Source organism: Anser cygnoides, chromosome 27, assembly GCF_040182565.1.
Source record: "Anser cygnoides isolate HZ-2024a breed goose chromosome 27, Taihu_goose_T2T_genome, whole genome shotgun sequence".
Lineage (NCBI taxonomy): Eukaryota > Metazoa > Chordata > Aves > Anseriformes > Anatidae > Anser > Anser cygnoides.
In genome coordinates this window covers 542,023-562,161 of record NC_089899.1, presented here as the reverse complement: position 1 = coordinate 562,161, position 20,139 = coordinate 542,023, and the positions used below count along the sequence as shown (strand labels likewise).

Sequence of the window (20,139 nt, the reverse complement as noted above, 5' to 3'; positions counted from 1 at the left end):
CTTCATATTTCACCTCCATTATTAAAAGCAGAAACGATAAGTTATCCCATCACCCCCCATGTTAGCTTTCCAACTCGAAAATGTAAGGTTTTAAATCTGTATCAGGCACTGCTTATGTTACATCATAGCATCTGACTAGAAAAAGTGACAGGATTACTGAAGTACATCCTTAATGAAGTTTTCAATTTGTCATGAAATCTTATAGAGGAGGATTCATTCATACACACCTTCATAAGCTGGAACATTTTCCAGAATTTTAGGGATTCTTAAATGCAGTCAAGCTTGCATTTTGAACATGAAGATTAACTTAAGCAACCATAGTGGACAGCAGGAATAAACTTTCCAAATAGGCTACTGCCTAAATGACTTGTATACACTGCATTTGTTTCCCTCTACCTCCCACAATGATGCTTAGCAACTACTTCCACAAAACCATAACTAGAATATGACTAGAATATGAAGAGCAGTCTTGAAAAGGTGAATATTGGTCTTTTCTACTGTTACCAGGTTGCAATCTAACTAAAATGGGCAGACAAATCTCTGGAAAAAATCTGGCCAGATGACCACCTCACGTATGTGTCAGGGTGTCTAGAAAGTAGAAACCTGACAGCTATGCTCAAAGCTGCTCCCCTTAGAACTTGCTTTACAGATAAAGACACATGATGTTAGAACACCAGCATTTAAAATACAATAATTCCGTATTTGTTGCTACCCTTTCCTCCAGGACAATCTTCAAGAAGCGTTGGAATGTTTTACCTGATGCAGAACATCTAGAGTGACAGGATAGAAGAGATTCTCAACAATGATCCTCAGGACAGGGCTCTGGCCAGCCATTGCCATTCCTGCATCAACTGCTGCAGCAGAGGCTGACAGCGCTAGGTTTCCCGACTGAACAGAATTCACTGCTTGCAGAGCTGCTTGGGCACGCTGCAGAACCAAACATCCTGTTAGACTGACACTCCTGCTTGCAAAAATACACATTCAGCTTTTCTCGAGATCCCCAACTGCACAGTACAGAATAGCAGAACACCAGGTAGCAATTTACTGTTCCTAAGGCTGGGGATACAATGATTTCAGCACATTTTAAACATGGGCAATACCAGGCCACCCCTATCAATAACAGCAAAGCAGAATACAAACTATGTAAAGCATGAAGTACTTATGATACTGCTAAAATATTGCTCAGCACCTACCAATGGAGCAAGATTATTCCAGTGTTTAGGAAAGAGGTAAAACTAGGCTCTCCTGGAATGAACCACCATCTCCAGAAGACTACAGAAGCTGACAAAAACTAAAAGATTTATGCACAGCTGCTACAGGGATCCAGGAGTGGAAATGGACTTGCAGGTTCCTGTAGATTCACCCTTCTCGTACAACACTGCGCTCACTTGTGCGCCAAATTCTAGTTAGATGAACCAAGTAGTGGTGTTTCATCTGCACAGCATTAGATGCTCTGATCCTGATGTAAATCAGACTGAAAAATGAGAGGCGGCAAACTGGGTGTATTGGGCAGCCAACCCTGATAAGGAGGCACAAGTAACTTGAACTTCTTTCCAGTGTTCCTGTCCTGAAAGATTGCCAAGAGCAGCTGAGACAAAAAAGGGAGCTTTTTATACCACGCAGAGCACATCTGCACATAAACTCTAGATAGTCCTGACAAAGTATTAAGAATCACTGTATTCAAGTGTTGCCTGCCTGAAAGATAGCACTTACCAGTAACAAATACTCTATGGCAGACAGGTTCTGCCCCATTAGAGCTTTTTATATAAAACTTTCACGTATTAGAAGCATTTTTAAAGCACTAGAAATTAATCATGTCTGTATGCATTCAGTTACTGAATTAAAGAATGCTAAACACTTTCTCATGATCTCGTATTTATAATGCATGTTCTTCCCAACATCAAGGCAGTTTTAGCAGCTCATTTAACAGTCTGCTGAGACTTTGGACAAAAGCTGTTATAGGAGACCTTATTCCATAAACTACAAGCTTGTGGTAAAAGTCAAAGTAGCAAATGAAAAACTACGAGCAAGGGGAAAGAGGCAATCAAAAGCACCCATTCTGAAAGCAGTCTGTTAGAACCTAGATGAGAAGCACTTTCATTCACAGGAAATCATCATGCTTTTTAATACTTTCATAGTTAAACCAAGTCTCTTGAAACCAGCAGCAAAATCAGCTGAGAACTGTCCATCCCTCCCACCAGTATGACAATGTAAAGAAGAAAAACTAACTGCTTGGTTTGGAGAGTTGTCTGTCTTAAGCTCCTTGTGGTTGGAGAACTGGATATAGATGGGCTGGCTTCGAAGGACTGGAGTGACTGTGGTGTAGTAGTTTACCATGGTGTTGGCTGCCTCCTCTGTATTCATTTCTATGAAAGCCTGAACAGAAAGCCAAATCAATCAAACATCTTACTGAAGCGGCTCACACTAGGAGACAACATAACACTCAACAACAGCACGTGATTGATAAACTCAGGAGGAGCTTGCAGTTGAAACAAAAAGCATTGATTTCCACACATTCACATACCAGACTGACATTCATGTAAGGTTTCAGTCGCCCTAACATCTTTACACTACCCTTAGTTAACTGGCAACCACAGAAACATCTGCAGGAACACTAGAATAGAGCAATAACCCAGACTCTGAGCAATTACATATTACATTAAGCGACTTTCCATACTTCTCTGCAGAGCTGTAAGCCTACTCATTGTTCCACACCTTTATGGTCTCCTCTACTTCAGAGCAAAAATGCAAGGGATCGTAGCAAGTCATTACATTAAGTACTTACATATAATCATACCACGCAACATATCAGAGGCGCATTTTCATAATAAGATTAAAGACGTAGTATTTTAAGTGATGATTAAAGTTGGCTTGCTTTTTTACTCCTTAATTTGTGAGACGATTTTAGTTACCAAACTAGTGCACACCTCCTGCATTACCCAAGAGCGTTTCAGCTTTGCCTAGTTCATTTTTTGTACCTGTAAAGGTGTCCTTAATATGCAAAGTCACACTGGTGGTTACTCAACTACCAAGCTAGCTTGAGTGAAAGAGGCCGACTCACAGCACTGCTGCCCAAGTCGTTTACCTGGTCTGTAATTTAAAACCAAGCATAATGCTAATTATAAATGACAACCGATAATTACGGACTTGCTCCATGTACAGTCTGAAAATAGCATTTTCTACAGCTCATGGGACAATTGTAGAAAAGTAAAACATAGTATGCAGAAGTTATTGACTCCTAATGCACAACAGTTGTTCAAACTTAGATCTGATTTTTCTGATCTGATGATGACAAAATCTTTGACGAGATGACAAGCCTTTGACAATCTCTGCTTTCAGTTAGGAACAATACCTGATTTTTTCCTTTCAACATCAGAAGATTGGTGACCTTGCCAAAAGGTAAGCCCAGAGAAATGACCTCTGCCTCTGTAACGTCACTGGGCAGCTTACGGACGTGGATTACTCGGGACGGGACCCCAGCACTTCTACTATCACCTTTGAATTTTTTGCTGTCGTTTCCATTAGCTGTAAAAAAGAAAGTCACTGCTTAGAAGAGCAAGTTCCATGCAACATACACGCACTTACCACTTCTGACGTACGTGGTGCTCCCCCATCAGTTATTGCTGTTACAGAGAAATTCCATGGTCTAACTTAACCAGAGTCTGAACACACATGGTTTTACTCATTTTTCAAATGACATGAATGTGAGTGACGTAGCTGAATGCCAGTGCAATGGAATCAACTCTCCAGTGGCCATTTTACAGCTTGTTTACAGTACATACACAACCCCACCCACAACTCTACTCCATGTAGGTCTGAGCCATTAATTTTAGACTGCTGCTTTGTTCATTTTCACTTTGACATATTCTTAGTAATGAAGCAGTTTGAAAGGGACTTCTTAGATCAAGTGATACTAAAACAAATAATATGACTCAAAATAACTTTAGATCAGCTGGATTATACATATGGCAAAAGACTATCAGCAGCACAATACCAGACATTAGCTGATACAGTCTGGCAGGGAAGCTACAGGAAAAACAGTAAGGGCCTCAGAAGATTACGGTAGGCCAAAATAAGGCATTTGAAGACACTGGCAAGCACAGAAGGCAAAGTTCTGGACTCAGCACCTAAGAATTCCGTCTTGCAAGGGATTACTAACCTCTAGATGGTGTAAGACTCCTAAATAACAGCAAATTGCTATATACAGCCAAAACAATCCTACATTAAATTCACCTGTGCTTCAAGTCTACAGCAAAACCTGCACATTTTAACACTGTAAAAATCATTTCAGCAACTGTCCTGCAACAATTTTCCAGCCTGCAAACCTTAAAAGTACAGGGCAGACATTTACTATTCAGCAACATCTTACAACAGGCTCAATAAGTAAGAAAAATAGAGATTAAAAATTAAGATGACACTAAAAAACAGACCTCAGTACTCACAATACTTATCATATGTTGCTCTTTTCTTATAGGCAATATTACCTGCAGAAGAAGAGTTGCTGCTCATGATAAAGGGTCCGTTAGTAACACAAGTAGAGAAAAGCTCGTCAGATCCCCGCTGGAAAAGAAAAGAAGAAAGGTAAACTGACAGCATCTTTACTAAATCCTATTCAGGTATTCTGAAAGCAGAAAAACAATTGAGATTAAGTTGTAGAGAAGCTGAACAGAAGTGAAAATATACTGACAGTCAGCCTCATTGTCATCATAAATTAAATATAAGTAAGATCCAATTTAGTAACTGAGTAGCACTATCCAATAGCTAAACACCAGGAATCTCAGGAGCTGAGGCATTGCTGAGTTGTTTGAAGCCACCAAATCAAGCGTCATGCGCTGACATTCACATTCTTTCTCCGTAAGAAAAAAGGATCTGACTATTGGTGTCAGATGACATTTTCATTCTTTTAAGTTAAGCTAGAACCCCGTAGCTGATCTGAAACAGCAAAACAGATAGGTCTCACCTACTCATTAATTCACTCTTAATGCCGTTCATTACAATGAGAGCAGCCATTTTACTGGGGGTTACCAAGATTAAGGAAGTCTTGAGCAAAAGACAAGTTACGATTCATTTGGTCAAAGATGCCATTTTCCAGCGACAGTGAGACAACGCAACTTGGAGATGTTGAGAACTGAAAGAAATGGAACTCTTCCCCTTCCTCCCCCCAGAAAATGGGGGAGGAAAAAAAAAATCAGGAAAATGAAGCTCCCAGGAAATAACTACTTTTAGTTTTTTTACAGGAGTAGGCATACAATAATTTGCACTCTTCTAGGACAACAGTAAAAGTCTCAGTAAGCACACTCCAGTCAGAGGACACAGACATGCATTCCGAAGTAGAGAAACCTGAGTATCACTGGTACAAAATCTGTGATCACGCCCTTAATTTTGCACTAGGAGCTTACTGCTAAAGCCATGGCTACTTGCAGAACGAGAAGCTCAGAGCATGCGAACATCTTTGATTTTTTTCCATACTGCAGTGTCATGCATTTCGACTATGGAAGAACACGTTTGATCAAAAACTAGAACAAACTGCTCCTACTGGAATTACACTGCTCAAACTGATACCACGGAATTAACAGAAATGCATTTATTCTGGGCCTTTTAGTAGCTGTAGGCACGGTGTAATTCCACCTATTGGCATACAGACAGGGAAGTGCAGAAGCTTAGCACTTCCCTTCTTCACTCCCAGAAAATAATGCTAACCAACCTCTAACATTACTGTAACACATTTCAACTCATTGCAGCATTCCCTGCAGAGTCACCAAATTACCTGCACTGACCAATGCACTATGCTAACCTAAGAAGGAAGTATGAAAAAAGCATTACTAAGGCAAAAAGCAAACACTACAACAAATTACTTCTTCGCACCATCTATACTTATACAAACAATGCCACTTAAACTCGGTAAGAATTTCGAACAAGCTACAGAGAAGGCTTTAAAGCCTACTGCAAGCAGCAAGCAAACACAGTAACATACATCCAGTTACAGAAGCACTCTCTCATAGCTTTCAAAATGATTTTTACACGGTAGTCACACCAAAAGACCTCTACCAGCAGAAAAAAAAGCAACCAAGCTCATCCCTCTGCTAACTCCCAGGCACCTGGATGGAAACATCCCCTGCTGCACGCCGCGGCCACCAGAAACCCTATCGCCCACCGAGCCCCGTATCTGGTGGCAACTGCAGTAACAGTATCTGCGAGATAACAAAAGCTCCGCTGCCGCACCAGCAAACAGGTTGGAAAAGTAGGTCACGCAAGGAGCCCCACAACACCGAATTACAGACAGAGGGGTTTGGGTGGTGCTTTTTTTCCTTTTCTTCTTCAAATCTTGAATTTCTCGTCTGACGACTCACTGCTGCCTCTTCAAAGACGAGCTCAAGGACTTTGATGTACTGACTAGGGGAAATTAGGCCAGGTTCCAAAACCATGCTTCATGCACTACTGCTGGTCACCTGCACCACGCCGCCCAGCTCCTCCAAAGGCAGCACACACCCAGCAGTGTCTCCCTCTCACAACGTGGTAATTAGCAATAGGCCTTTTAACAGCTGCTCTAATTAGCACTGGGATTCCTGAGTACAAGCAAGAGGCAAGCTAGTCTGGGAGGCTATTATACTGCAAGCCCATCCTTTTGGTGACAAATTAACACATAATCCCAAGGCAAAAGAATCCACCGGCTTGCTGTAAGTCTTCGTGTGCCCAAGTTACTGCGAGTGCCCCAGCCAGCGTACTTCCCGCGGCCTGGGATGCAACCAGCAGCTATTTACAAGAGCCACCCAGCAGCAAACCAACCTCCTCGTGCAGGCAGTGTTTATTGGCCTAATGAAACCGCCTGCATCAGGCCCTAATGGGCCTTCAAGTCCTAAAGAGTTCCTAAGGCACCTGTAAAGCTCTGGATGTACCCGACTCCAACACTCCCAGCATGAAGCAAGGCATCTGTGCGAGCACACGGCCGGCCCCTCGATCCCCACGGAAATGCTACGAGCAGCCACGTATCTGGCTCTTGTGGAGGCACCGCTAGGAAACTATATCCTAGAAAAACAAATGTTTATATGACTGAGGAAAGAATGCAAGTTCCCTGAATTTAACTTTCCTAATGGCTTGTTTAGAATAAACATTTTCCTGCATATTTAAAGATTTACTTGCAGCGCACTTTGACAGGGAGTGCTCACTGCTGCTAGTTTCCACATGTCAGTGTTTCTTTAATGAAAGAGCATTTCGAATCCACTCCCCTCTTATCTTGGAGACAGTCTCTGCTGCCCGCTGTGACCAGAGCCAGGAGGCAGAGGGGGATGATTGTTCGACATCAAAAGCAGCAGCAGTCAATTTGTAAGCTTCCCAGCTGGAAGTACGTGCAAACAGAGGGGGACGACCAAAGCAGTTGGACAGCCACGACTCCGAGGTCTTTCCTCTACACAAGGGAGCTTCAGACCCCGCGCACACAGTACCGTACAGTTGTGTCAACATCACTCCACGGACTCCCCTCCAAACAGCTTTTCAAGTACACACCCAAGAGGCGCGGGCTCCGCGTACCACCGAGTTGCTCAGGTTAGGGGATACCACCATCACCACGCATCAGGCAGTGCTGGCAAGCTCTCCTCACCAGGAGCAAACTGCATCAGCTGCTGCTTTCCTCAGCGGTCGTTTCACTGCTAGTGTCAGGACTCACCTCGTAACTACCAGAAATCTCTAGCAATGGTTGCTTTCTGGAGGGACCTAACCCAAGGTAAACTGGGAACAGCCACTCTTTGCCTGCACTCCACACCATGAGCTGCAGGAGGGATCCTTTACAGCTGCAGCGATCGCCAAGAGCTCTTCCCAGACTTCAGTGCCTTTTCTTCAAAACCACGTTACAAATAAATTAAATTGCTCTATACAAAGCAACCTAGTTCAGTAGGACCAGAAGGAACAAACCAAGCCTGGTTGCCTCAAAGATTTAGCTTTAAAGAGCTTCTCACCACCAACAAAAATGGATGTTGAGTATTTGGGGCTTTTTTGGAAGAGCCCTACAAAAAGTATGGATTCTGAAGCATTACGATTTTATTTGGTTATCTTTTAAGTGTAAAACCAGGGTGGGAAGGAAGGAGGAGAGCGCTCGGCTGCTGGCAGGGTCACCCCACAGCACTTCTCCACCTTTGTTCTCCCCCTGCCCTGGGGAGGCCCGGTCGTGCCGCACGCACCCCGAGACACGGCTCTCACGTCCTGAGGCCGGCAGCCCTGCTTGCAGAGACATCCATTTCTGCTGGCATTTCTGCTCAGCCAATTCTATTGCAGCTGGCATTTTTATGAAGAGATTACCACAAACAGCAATACACTAACACCGCTCTACAGACACTGCTCCATTTGAGCTAACAAATCTCTTCCTACTTAGAGGAAAATACACCATTTTAAAAGTTGCATCGCCAAATCTTACCTAGTCCAGGGTACGGCTGCTTCTGCCACCAAAATCACCAACTGGACACATTGCTGACAGGTAAAACACCGCCTGGGAGCGTTTCTATGACAGCAGCCTCCTTTTGTCTGCAACACTCACGGCTACAAAAGGCCTATTGCTCAAGCTGCATTAATTTAATAACACACTCATGCTCCGTGTAGGGCTGCTATCAATACTTGAGTTCCCTTCCCTAATTCAGGAAAATCTGCTGCAAGGCAGAACCCCAACATTCCGTATTTTCTTCAGTTATATTCTCAACTATTCCCCAAACTCTGTCTTCTTTGTTTTAAAAGGCAGTTTTAACAAACAAGTAAGAATTTTGAACTAGTCTAGGCTTTCCCACCTTAAAAGCAATCGTTAATTCATAAAATTACAAATTGTCTCTCTTTCACTAGGATATTACCTAAACTTTACCACAGTTGGGAATTAAAGCCAGAAATTATCCCAGCTTCTACCAGCACACCTCGAAGTACTGCTGCCCTATATAACTCGTTATCCACTCAAGATCCAGACACTTCTTTTAAATGGATTACAATAAACCCACCACATTCTGCCTACACAAAAGGCTAGAAACATACACAAAGTAAATGACCATAAAAATACAAGTGTAAAGACAAACAGGTGACACTACTACACGCTAACAGCTTTCAGAACACTGCGAATGTTATGGGCAGAAAACAGAATTAAAGTATGGCAAAATGGGCATGCAGGAAGCGAAAGCAGTGACAACGGAAGGCCAGCTCAAACTCCAGGCTAGCCAAACCTAAGGCCTACAAAAAGAAACTTTATCCCTGGCCCACTGAGCACATCCTGCCTAGCAGCAGTACTCTCTGCCCTGGACATGGAACAACTGACACCACTGAATGGTTTAAGCAGACGGAGAGCAGTACCCCTCCGTGTGAAGGCAGAGGAGGATTTAAGAGGCACACAAGCTGTAAGCTGCCATGCCTTTACAAAAAGCAAAGCAGGTAACAGTTCCACCTGTATGCCCCCCTCCCCCCCAAAAAAATAAACTGAAAATCTGTGCTGCTCAAAAGCCTCGGTCTGCTCTTCTGGGAATTCAGATTAATATCCCCTGTCGAGTCTTGTGACTGCCTGGCCAGAGCATGCAAGCATCATCCTTCCACTACACTCTCCCTGCATCTGTAAAAAGATTTTGGACCCAGTAAGAGACTACCATACACACAGATCATTGAGAAGCTTACACAACCCCCCCTCTGCTCTGATAAAAGCAGAAAATTCTTGGAGCACAACGAATTGAGCGTACCCGAAGCATGCATCAAGGGCTCCATGCGACGTCAGCCCCTGAGGAATTGAAGAATGTGTGCTTCGAAACCCCGATTCACTCCAATCGCCTCGCAAAGAAGCTAGTAAGAAATCCAGTCTGATGACATCATTCACACTCATTATGTTGCATTCCAACATTTTCTGTTGAGATTCAAGAGCTAGGAACAGAACTAAATTTAAACTACTCGGAAGAATGATGCCAGTTTTCTTCATCTTCCATGGAAGACTCACTTCCAGCAAGGTTCGCTTGCATCCCTCCCACACACTCCTTTTTCCTCTCCTGCCTCAAAGATCCTTTAGTCATTTAAAGGTGCAGCGCTGTATAACAGCAGCATTAGCAGGCAGTCTTTTGTTTGTGACAACACCTCCGAAGAACACGCGATAAAAGCATACCCTTCAATCCCAGGAAAGTTTAAAAGTTGAGATTAACACAAAATAACTTCAAGAGCCTGAAGCGGCTGTTGAGTGAACCAGGATCCTGCTGCCCCACAGGCAGGAGTTAGGAGCTCTGGCGTTCATCCCTGCGCTGTGCCCACGTGTGGGACACGCAATCCATCATCCGGTCAGGCCCAGAAGCAGGAGTAAAAATTACTTCAGTCCCCAAAAGGGCTCACGGCTGGTTTTTATGCACGAATTCAAATGCAGACACCCCCCTCTATCGTTTACGGAACACGCGAAGCTTCCCGCTGAGGTTCAGACTGTGTACGCGCACATTTCAGCACCTTTGGAACTAGGGCTGTTGGTCAGAGCACCGCAAGGAGCCCAGCCCTTCGGGAACCTGCCTCCCTACAGCGCGTACCGCCCCAGCGGCCGGGTACTGCCCCAGCGGCTCGGCATGCAGATTTGAGCCTGAGACACCAGAAACTGGAGCATTACATTACAGCCATTGCTCACACAGCCCGACGGGGATTTCGCAAGGGGATTGCGCCGAGCTCAAGCACAGGCTGCCCGTGGGGCCGAGCCGGATCCCCAGCCCGCTCACCCACCGGCCCCTCCCTGCCTCGCTCAGCCTTAGCTGCTATGGAGACACCCTGCGAAACAAACCTGCCCTTTGAGCAAATAAAAGGTGGGGCCACGTTAAATAGCCCCAAATTCCTGAACTCCGTACTGAAGTAATGCAGTCATTCTTGCTCTGTAGGATAGCACACACCCAGGCTTTATGATACACTGTTCCCAAGTTGAAACTTAACTAGCAGTCAGCCTTGAGCTTTTAAAATCATTGCAGTGGAGCAGACTGGCTCTTGAGAAAGCTTAATGCAAACACTATCAGAAAAACGCTGCCGGATGAGTCACTCTGAAACAAATGGAACCTATGAAAAAATACCGTGACCAAATCCAGAAAAGAGCAAATTGACTGTGCGGGTTTAGGAGGAACTCCACGCTAATTCAATCCCACCTACATCACGGTTGTGTAATAACCGGGACCTGCTTTAACAAAGACCAAGCAATTATATTGAGATTACCAAGACGCACATGCTGAACTAAGCACAGCACTTGTCAAGGTTTCACATGAAGCTTGAAAGACAGCTATACCAGAATCGCACAGAATTTCAAGTTAACATTCACTCTTCCTTGCTACTGAGATGGCAAGTGTGGCACGAGCACACCTACATCTCCTGGTTTGACATCGGATACCTGAACATGACCGGAGTCCATCCCTACACTCGTGAGATTAAAAACAGGAAGTAAAAGTCACATTTGTGAAATACTTCGCTGTCTGTGATGATGTGAAAAATAGAGGGCAAGATAGGCTTAAGATTAAAATACAGAATTTCCTACAACCATTTTATCAACAGATTGCTTTCTAGGAAGTCTCACACAATTTCATCTACAACAGGAATCACAGCTTGTTTCCTTTCCAAATGTATGTAATTTCAGCTAGCTTCCACATCAAATGTTTTACATTTGTTGTAGAGAAACTGTTTTAAACAGCTCTAATAGCTGCCTCTGGTAGCAGTCTTGCTTGCCACCTGTGTTTCAACCAGTACCTTAAAATTCCATTAAACGTAAAGAATTCAGAGTCCTCACGATCTACCTGAGGGCGTACCACTTACCCCTGCGAAGGACAGTTAGCTATGAACTGAAGGCAGGTGCCTACGTGCTGTCTGCACACAGCAGCTTAGCCAGGTTAGACGGAGCCGTTTCCCCAACCCAGCCAGCGCTGCGCTCGCAGCAGCCGTGTGCCTTGCTGTATGCATGTGGCTCACATGTGTGATCACGCCTGTTGCAGAAGGACCACAAGAGCCAGCTTGTTGCAGCCTCTAACTGAAGCCATAGGAGGGGACTGGAATTTCCTCACAACATTCTTGGCCTGCTGCCTGAAGCCATAATTACTGTTCCCATGGCAAAGATCCTGGCTTGACCACAAATCACTTCTATGCAGGCAGCCTGTATCACACTCTAGCAAACCCCGTTTTAAAAATTAACTTCTCAAATGCCACAGACATGCACTGTACTTTTCTGGAAGCATCACCCTTCAGAGAGAGCTCAACTTAACCGAGAAACTACCGGATTGTTCAGCACCTAAACTCTTCAGCAACAATTTTTAATTGCCAAAGTGCAACTTCACTTGAACAATGATATATCCCAGCTCATACTCTCTCTAGTAAGTCACCCAGCTCAAAAGGCTGTTACAGCCTGAAGAGATAGTGCACGGGTCAGACCTTTGAGTCCAAATACAGTCCCTCCATCTGAAGGCCGCGCTTCCTTCCTTTCCAGATATTAAGGAAATTATGGGCAGAAATAAGTCTCAAGTCATGTGTTTCTAATCTGCAGGACATTCCAGAAGGCTGCGTATCGAGGGTCCTGTAACAGAACTGTAATGAGTTTCCTGAACAGATTCACACACTTTAAACTGAGGAGCCTGAGGACTAGGTTAAATGTGAAGCCCAGGAACAGCTACAGTTCCCACCCTGCTGAACACCAGACCATCAGGCAGCACTGTGCAGTGCTCGAGTAATAACCCATGAAGAAAACACCCGGGGACTTAAGTTACAGAGCCTAAACATAACAAAGACCTCCAAACAACGAATAAGCATGTGAGAGTACCCATAATATGTACTTTAAGGATGGGAGAAAAGTCTAAAAGGCACCAGACCCTGCCTTTTAAAACAAAAAAGTAGAGCAAACTGATACATGTTTTCACAGTCTTCAATTTCAAAGTTAGACTGTAGCAAGCCGGAATGCTTTACAGCAGGAAAACAACCAAGAGGCCACCGTAAATTATCTTTGACAATTGGCTCAGCAGTGTTTTAAGTTACAGGCACTTCTCCCACTGGCGTGAGTATTCTCCAACTTCGGGACATTCCAGTCACAGTAAGAACATCTAAAAAGGTGCCCAGAGCTCTTGCATCAACTTGCTGCTTAAAGTAAACCAAGAGAGGAGACCGCTTTGGGGGACTACAGTCTCCTAGTACTTTAAGAAGCTCGATAGAACACTGTTCCTACCTTCTGTGTACATACGTAGTAAGAATGAGCAAGTTTACACCTCAGACTAAGTTTTCCAGCGGAAATTTTCACGTCCAGCCCAGGAGCTGAGCCAGCAGGCTCTCCTGTGAGCAACACTTCCAGGATGGATGCTAACAAACTAGGTACATCCGCATCTGACCACCGCTTCCATTCAAATGTTTTATAAAGTCAGCAGATCACAAAACTGCAATTACACAGCATTATAAGTTATCAAGCAATTATGGGGAACATCTGCTTCTGAATGGGTGGGGGGGTCGGTTAATCCTTGAAGCAATTTCAGCAATGCCCCAGGGATCAGAAAAATGCCACTGGAAGAACAGAGCTCTACTACTGTAGTTGTTTTAGCAGAGACAACGCTGGAATGTGTCTGTGATGTTACAGAAACCTTCTGCAGTCTCTTCAAACTACTTATTGCCAAACCAAAGGAAGGTAGATCGAAATGGAAGCAACAGCAAAATTTCAGAAGAGCCGTAGCCAGCGAGGTTTTACACTCACCACCGAGCTGTGTTTTTAACAAGGAACGGATAACCAACTTGGTTATACTTTTTGAAGCCTGTACCTTCCTCCACGTGAGTTCTGCACCCAGAGGATCTCTAACAGTGCAGGAGCACAGGCCAGGCAGACGGCTCGTGCACGGCCGCATAGAGGATGCAGCTGTACGAGAAGCCCTCACTTGGCTCCTCACTATGCGCAGACAGGAGCCTAACTTGCCTAAAGCAGAGCCATGACACATGCAGCACGTTACAGCTTATTACAGAACTTCCATCACACGAGGTACGCTGACATATTCAATGCCTTGCTTAAGCAATCAGATAACATGGCTATGTCAAAAACATTTTAAAACTTACCTTTATCAAGATGATTCAACTTGTCTTTTGCTTCTGCCACTCTAAATTTTGATTCAATTTTCTCAAAGCCTGCCTTACCTGCCTCGAGAAGCTTCATTTTTGGCACGCTCTTCTTTCACCGCTTTCTACCTCTAGCATAACAGCGGTTACAGTTCTGTCCTGTGCTAGGAGTGAAAGCACTAGCACAGGATTTCTCCCAGCCCTCATTTTAGACATCTGACTGTGCTCAGGACTGCAATCGCCCCGCAGATGGGAGTGATGAGGCATGCAATACCACATCCTGCAGCTTCTCTAGATTCACTGAGAGGACTACAATTACAGCTTCAGAGGCTTCCTGGTCAAGTTTAGTTATATAAAACCACTTCTTAAAGCTGCAGAAACTGAAGATTACACAACATTAAAACCCATTTTAGGGGACTTTTACCTAGATCAACCAGTTTACAGAAAGGTGCATCAAACTGCCCTACAGCAGTCCAGGTATGACTTATTCCACCTTTAAAGTGGCTATGAACTATTAACCAACCTGATGGTCCCAACAAGCCTTTCCTCCTCCTCCGATGGCACACTGAACTCCTTGCAGCAGATGGTGTTCTCAACCAGAGCCAGACACCATCGTGTCACTACAATTAATTCAAATTTCAGGTTATCATACTAGGAAAAGTTAGAGTAGCCCTTCCCCTACAGCTGCTAAATAGATCTCCTTTGTGTGTTTAATGCTTCTCAGAAGCCCTGGATCACTAACAAACATGCCTGCGCTCTCAGCAGTCACATCGAGTTTTCTGCTTCCAATATAACAAGCTATTTGCTCAGAGCAGTTGTCTCCAATGCTTCTACTTCGCTTAAAGACCTAACAGAGCTCACACCGCACAAGCTCACCTCTCCTTCAGATGAGCCCAGTATCACGTATTACCTCACTTCACCAGCCTGTTCAAGCTGCCACACACATCCCTGTTTCTTCGTTAACAATAAGACGCTAACACAGAATTCAGGCCACTAAGGAAGCCCTAAGATTACTACTCTGAGGGCCAACATTCACACACGTAGTATCTGATACAAAACTCACAGTAATCCTGATCCCAGAACATTAGCTACGATGTTCACTCCGTGCAATGAAAAGCCTTTAATACACGAAGGAGCGCCAGTCTATCCTGCACATTCCAGCTCACCATTTCCCAGGAATGCGCCTTCATCCCGCGAACACAACAGCTATTACCACGCACCACAGATAAGGAGGCTCCTGTCAGCACTTTGAGTTTCAGGGCTAGGCCTGCACTTTCCAAACCTGAGACTAGAAGGGTAAAGGTCATATTTACTGTACTCACAGGAGATAAAAATCAACAGCCAAACACCCGTTTTTTTGTGGTAGAAGGATTTCTGACATATAACTGAACAGGAATTCACATAAACAGAGGAAATGGAGGTCACGAGAGAAGGGACCAATTTCTCCATTGAGAACCATTGTCTAGCACACAAATAAGCACGGCTTGACATTTCAGTAGGGGAAAGGGCTCTTTCTAAATTCAATAATGTTCTTATAGGACAGTTGATAATCAATGTCCAAATGCCAAGAGCTAAGTGCTGAGCCACAATAAAAGTTTTAAATGCACATGAAACTGAATTACCTTCTGGTTAAAACCAATTTACATGGTACCAGAAATAACCCTTTAAACCTGAAGATCTACATTTGGTGAGGCTAAAACTAGGTCAGATGCTGAGCAGTGTAAAAAGAGAGAAAAAGTGAGAAGTGCCTACCTTTGTACCAACTGTTATATCTTGGACAATGCTGTAGAAAAAAGAAAGAAAAGGATTAAAAAGTTAGATAGGTTTGCCACAAATATCCAGCATAGTTTACAGTAGTAAGAAAAAAGCAAGTCAAAGTGCACAGTTGTCTTTGCAGGTGAGCCAAGGACAGTTTATACAAAGAAAAATTATTAGATGGTGATGGTGGAGACCCAAGACCCAGCAGTCCGAGAAAAACGCAGCTCTCCCCTGCCTAGAGCGGAGCTTGCTCCTTTTTCAAGCGTACCACAGGGGCCAGAACCAAAAAACCCCACACAGTGAAGTCTAGCGTCCTTCCCGGGAACATGATGCAATGAGAACGCACAGCCTTTGACTAAGTCAAGGGCAAAAGCGGCAAGAGCCAACTCCACCACCAACAGTCCCATCCACAGCTCGCCAAGACCTCCTGCCCAAAGGAGTGACCTCCGCTGGGCTGGGAAGAACCCCTCCAGCTGTGGAGAAGTTACGAGCAGCAGCAGGGACCAGCGATGCTCACACCCCAGCAGCACCACACACCAGACGGAGCTGGGGCCGTTCCCTCGCCGCGGCAGGCGCCTGTGCCAGGCCCGCAGGAGCCCAGCGGCCGCGCCAGTGCCCCGGAGCCAGACCCGCGCCAGGCTGGCAGAGGGCAACGAGGAACAGCCGAGAGGCCCAGGCAACTCCCAGACCAGGGAGCGCCGGCACCCAGCATTCCTCTCCCAAGCATTTTCCGCTCAAGAAATAGAACTTTTCCCTAGCACAGATCTGCAGGAAAAGGCAATTAACCCGTACCACGTGTGTGCAGACCTGTTAAAATGAGAATTCCTGCCGAAGTGAGCAATGTGAACAGTAACAGTGCTAGCTGCACCTCCAGCAGCTCGCACTAGCTCTTGTCAGCAGCCACCATTGTTATCACCACTCACCTACCAGAGCAGCTTCTTTCATCGAGGGAACCAGAACGACCTGCCTACAGCCCGGCATATCGTGCCCTGGTAATATTCCAGGGCATTGCAGCGCCTACGTGTTATTTTTTGTGGGAGCACTTGGGACAGGCAAAGGATATCAATTACACCCTTGCATTGACGATTTTTTTAATCCAATCCATGGTAAAGCAGCAATATGACACTGGCGAGCGGAGAAGATAACTTTCGATTGACACACGCAGCACTGCCTGTCTCAACTCGCATCTTTCTGACAGTCACAGCTTCAGAGTAAAGGATGCAAAACTGGCTGGCTAGCAGACCTGCAGCAACTTTAGGGAAACACAGAAGACAAGCAGAAAACAGTGCGGTCATTCTTAAAGCACTAGGAAATCTGAAGCATTCAGAACAATTCTACAGTTTGAGTGATTTAATGCCAGAGCACTTACATCGCCCAGTTCTTCTTTCCCTACCCTCCTCCCGCAACACTTCTTCATTTTTCAGGGAAGTGAACCCTGCTCCTTCCTAACGAGCCACCCGCATTTCACTATGCCCTAACACAAGCATAAGCCAGCTCAGCTCCTTGTACTTCCTCTTCAAAACCGACCTGCCATGTCATCATAACCCAGCAATTTACAGCCGGGGCTCCAGCCCGATCCAATGGCCGCTGCCGGGCGGCTCCGCCACAGCTGCGATTTTTTCCCCCTCTCTAAGTGACTGCTCACAAACGCTGCATGGGAATGCCGGGCTTTCCAACCCCCTGGTGCCTGGTCACCAGCAGGACAGATGGGTTCTGCTGCACTTCGAGGGCCAGCAGTAATGAACTAATTAAACCCATCTGTACCTATCAGTTTAAAGAATCGTAATCGTTCTATTAGAGTTACTAAATACTTTATGAGCACACATTTCTTCAATTAAAATACATATATTCACCTCGGGATTTTCATAACCTTAACAAAGCATTTCCAGCACAGCGCAGTACGAGCAGGGAATCTCTGAAGTTTCCAAAACTCTCGAACTTGCCCCCGAGCAGTTTCTCTTACTTCCTGTTCCTCTTGCGGGCCTCATACACAGGAAATGTTTTACATAAAGTAGCCTTAACAGGGAATAGTCTTTAAAATTATCCAAGAGGAAGAGCTTTTATTTGCCAAGAACTATCAAGTCCTGGAATACTGTTGTTGTAACCCATTTGATAACAAATGCCACATGAAACTAGCACCAACAGTGTTTAAGTATTTTTATTAAAGAAATGTGATATTCTTCCAGTTTACTTCTCCCACAACTTGTCATAGCTTAAAGCTGCATTCTCTTGTCCTATGTCAACCTTAAATACGGGATTAATGCTTTTATGTTTTCTAGAAGAGTCGGCAATAAAGCCTTTCACAAAAGTTACTTTTTACACAGAACGAGATGATTCCTGCACAGTAAAGATCAAAATCAAGCAGCGCCAGTAAAATCTCGAGGTCACTTTGCAAAGCAGCCTTTCCCAAATTAACTCCTTACATGTTTTAAAGCAGCTTACTCAAGTGATCAATCGTTTCAAAAGCATAACTACGCATATTTTAGGTAGCAGAAGTAAAACAGTAGGAGCACAGAGCCAGAGAGGTGTCACGCTGCCAGCTAAACAAAAAACAAAACCTTTTTCAAAACAGCTTTTGAAGTTTCAACGAGGGTCAGCTTTCACAGGGTAAGCAGATCACGCACCAAGATCTTTAAGAACTAATGAATAATTAAGACCCACATTATACTTAAACTTCAACAATAAAGTAAGAACTTCTTCACCAGACACAATAAATCAGCTTTCCCAGGAACTAGGATGAGCACAGCCGATAAAAACTGATTTTTCACATTAAAACATGTGATCTCACATGCTGATTTTTTTAAACACCATTCAGCATGTCAAGCAACTCAGAAAAAGCACGGCAACCCGAACAGCATCCTGGACTGCAAACTACATTAAGAGGTCTAGACTTTTAAGATGAAAACAACACAGACAACACTTCGGCAGTGCTAAAACCCCGACGTGTGACTGCACCTAATTCCCACCAGAGCAGCGTCAAGGCACGAGGAGAGGAGGCACTGATCTGGGCTTTCCCACAGCCAGGGCTCTGGGAAAACACGCTAATCAGAGGCCTTTAAACATATTTTAACTACAGACACGGTGCTCTAGAAGAAAAAAGAAGCTGATCACTAGAAAAATGCACGATAAAATACATGAGAAACACGGAGCCCCGTTTCTGAAAGAGCTGCCTCCGTGAAAGCTTTAAAGTAAGCATTTCTGAAGCGGGACAGCGATGAGGTGGTGATCAGAGAGGAACCGACGCTGCCCCGGATAAAGCAGCCGCGCTCCGGGCCCCGACCCGAGTCAGGCACCCGGAGAAAAAAACTTCCACGGGGCGGGGGCGGGCAGCAGGACGGGGCCGCGGGCACGGCGCTGCCCCCGCAGAGCCCCGGTCACCCCCCGCCGCAGACCTGCCTCCCGCGGGCCTCCCGCAGAGGAGAGCCCGGCGGGAGCCCCCCCGCCGCCGCCCCCCCCCGCTTGCGAAAGCGCCACACAATGGGAGCGGGGCCGGCCGGGCTGAGCTGCGGGCGCCGGGTGCGCCCCCGCCGCCAGGTGCGGCCCGCGCCGCCGCTGCCCCCCCCCCGGATCCCCCCCCCTCGAGGGGCACGGGGCACCGGGGGGCACCCGTCCAACCGGGGGCGGCCTCACGGCGGACGGAGCCGTCCCCCCCCACACACACACCCACGCTCCGGGGGGGGTTTAAGCCGCCCCCGGGGGAGCGAGCAGGACGCGAGGGGACCGTGAGGGGGGGGGGGGGGGGGGGGGGGGCCGGCCCGCTTCAGGCCCGCGCCTCAGCGCCGGGGCGGCGGCCGCTGAGCAGGCAGCGGGGCCGCCCCCGCACCCCCCGGGCACCTCCTCCCCCTGCGGCGAGCACGGCCCCGGGGGCAGCCCCCCAGGAGCCCCCGCCGGTAACCGCCCCCCCCCCCCGCCTCCCCCCGCGGCGGGGCGGCCGCGCCCCGGGCGCCCCCCTCAGGTAACGCCCCGGCCCCCTGCGCGGGTCCCGAGCCCCGGCCGCGGCCCCCCCCCGGTCCCGCAGAGCCCCGCAGGGGGCCGGTGGCGCTCCCCCACAGGCCCTCGGCACGGCCTCGGCCGCGCCGGGGCCCGGTCGGGCGGAGACTCACCCGTCCATTGCACACGGAGGAGACCCGCAGGGAACGGAGCGGAGGCGCCGGAATAGCAGGAACGGACCCGACCGCTCCGTGTTATAGACTCACAAAATGGCGGCGCCGCCCGGCCCGCCTCGCCCGCGCCGCCGCGCCATTGGCTGCCGGCGATGTCACCTTGACGGCAGGGGAGGGGATGGCCCGCCCCCGGGGGTTGGCGCCCTGGTGCCTCTCCCCAAGCCTATTGGCTGAGGGCGGGGAGAGG

General features: G+C 46.6%; 1 protein-coding gene across 5 annotated transcripts in view; it reads right to left on the bottom strand.

Moving 5' to 3' along the window:
- The window catches only part of PTBP1 (polypyrimidine tract binding protein 1), a 30,579-nt gene extending 10,546 nt beyond the window's left edge, over positions 1-20,033 (bottom strand). For 2 of the 5 annotated variants that reach the window (XM_048051924.2, XM_048051925.2), the window contains exons 1-6: positions 19,893-20,021; positions 15,784-15,814; positions 4,485-4,560; positions 3,353-3,525; positions 2,230-2,376; positions 757-927 (exon numbers count right to left, since the gene is read on the bottom strand). In XM_048051924.2, the coding sequence (XP_047907881.1) occupies positions 757-927; positions 2,230-2,376; positions 3,353-3,525; positions 4,485-4,560; positions 15,784-15,814; positions 19,893-19,900 (606 nt within the window). In that variant the 5' untranslated portion in view covers positions 19,901-20,021. Of the gene's footprint in view, positions 1-756; positions 928-2,229; positions 2,377-3,352; positions 3,526-4,484; positions 4,561-9,695; positions 9,720-15,783; positions 15,815-16,712; positions 17,042-19,892 lie in introns of those variants that run through there. The other 3 variants (XM_048051926.2, XM_048051928.2, XM_066983927.1) reach the window with 3 other exon arrangements.
- Positions 20,034-20,139: the final 106 nt, after the last annotated feature.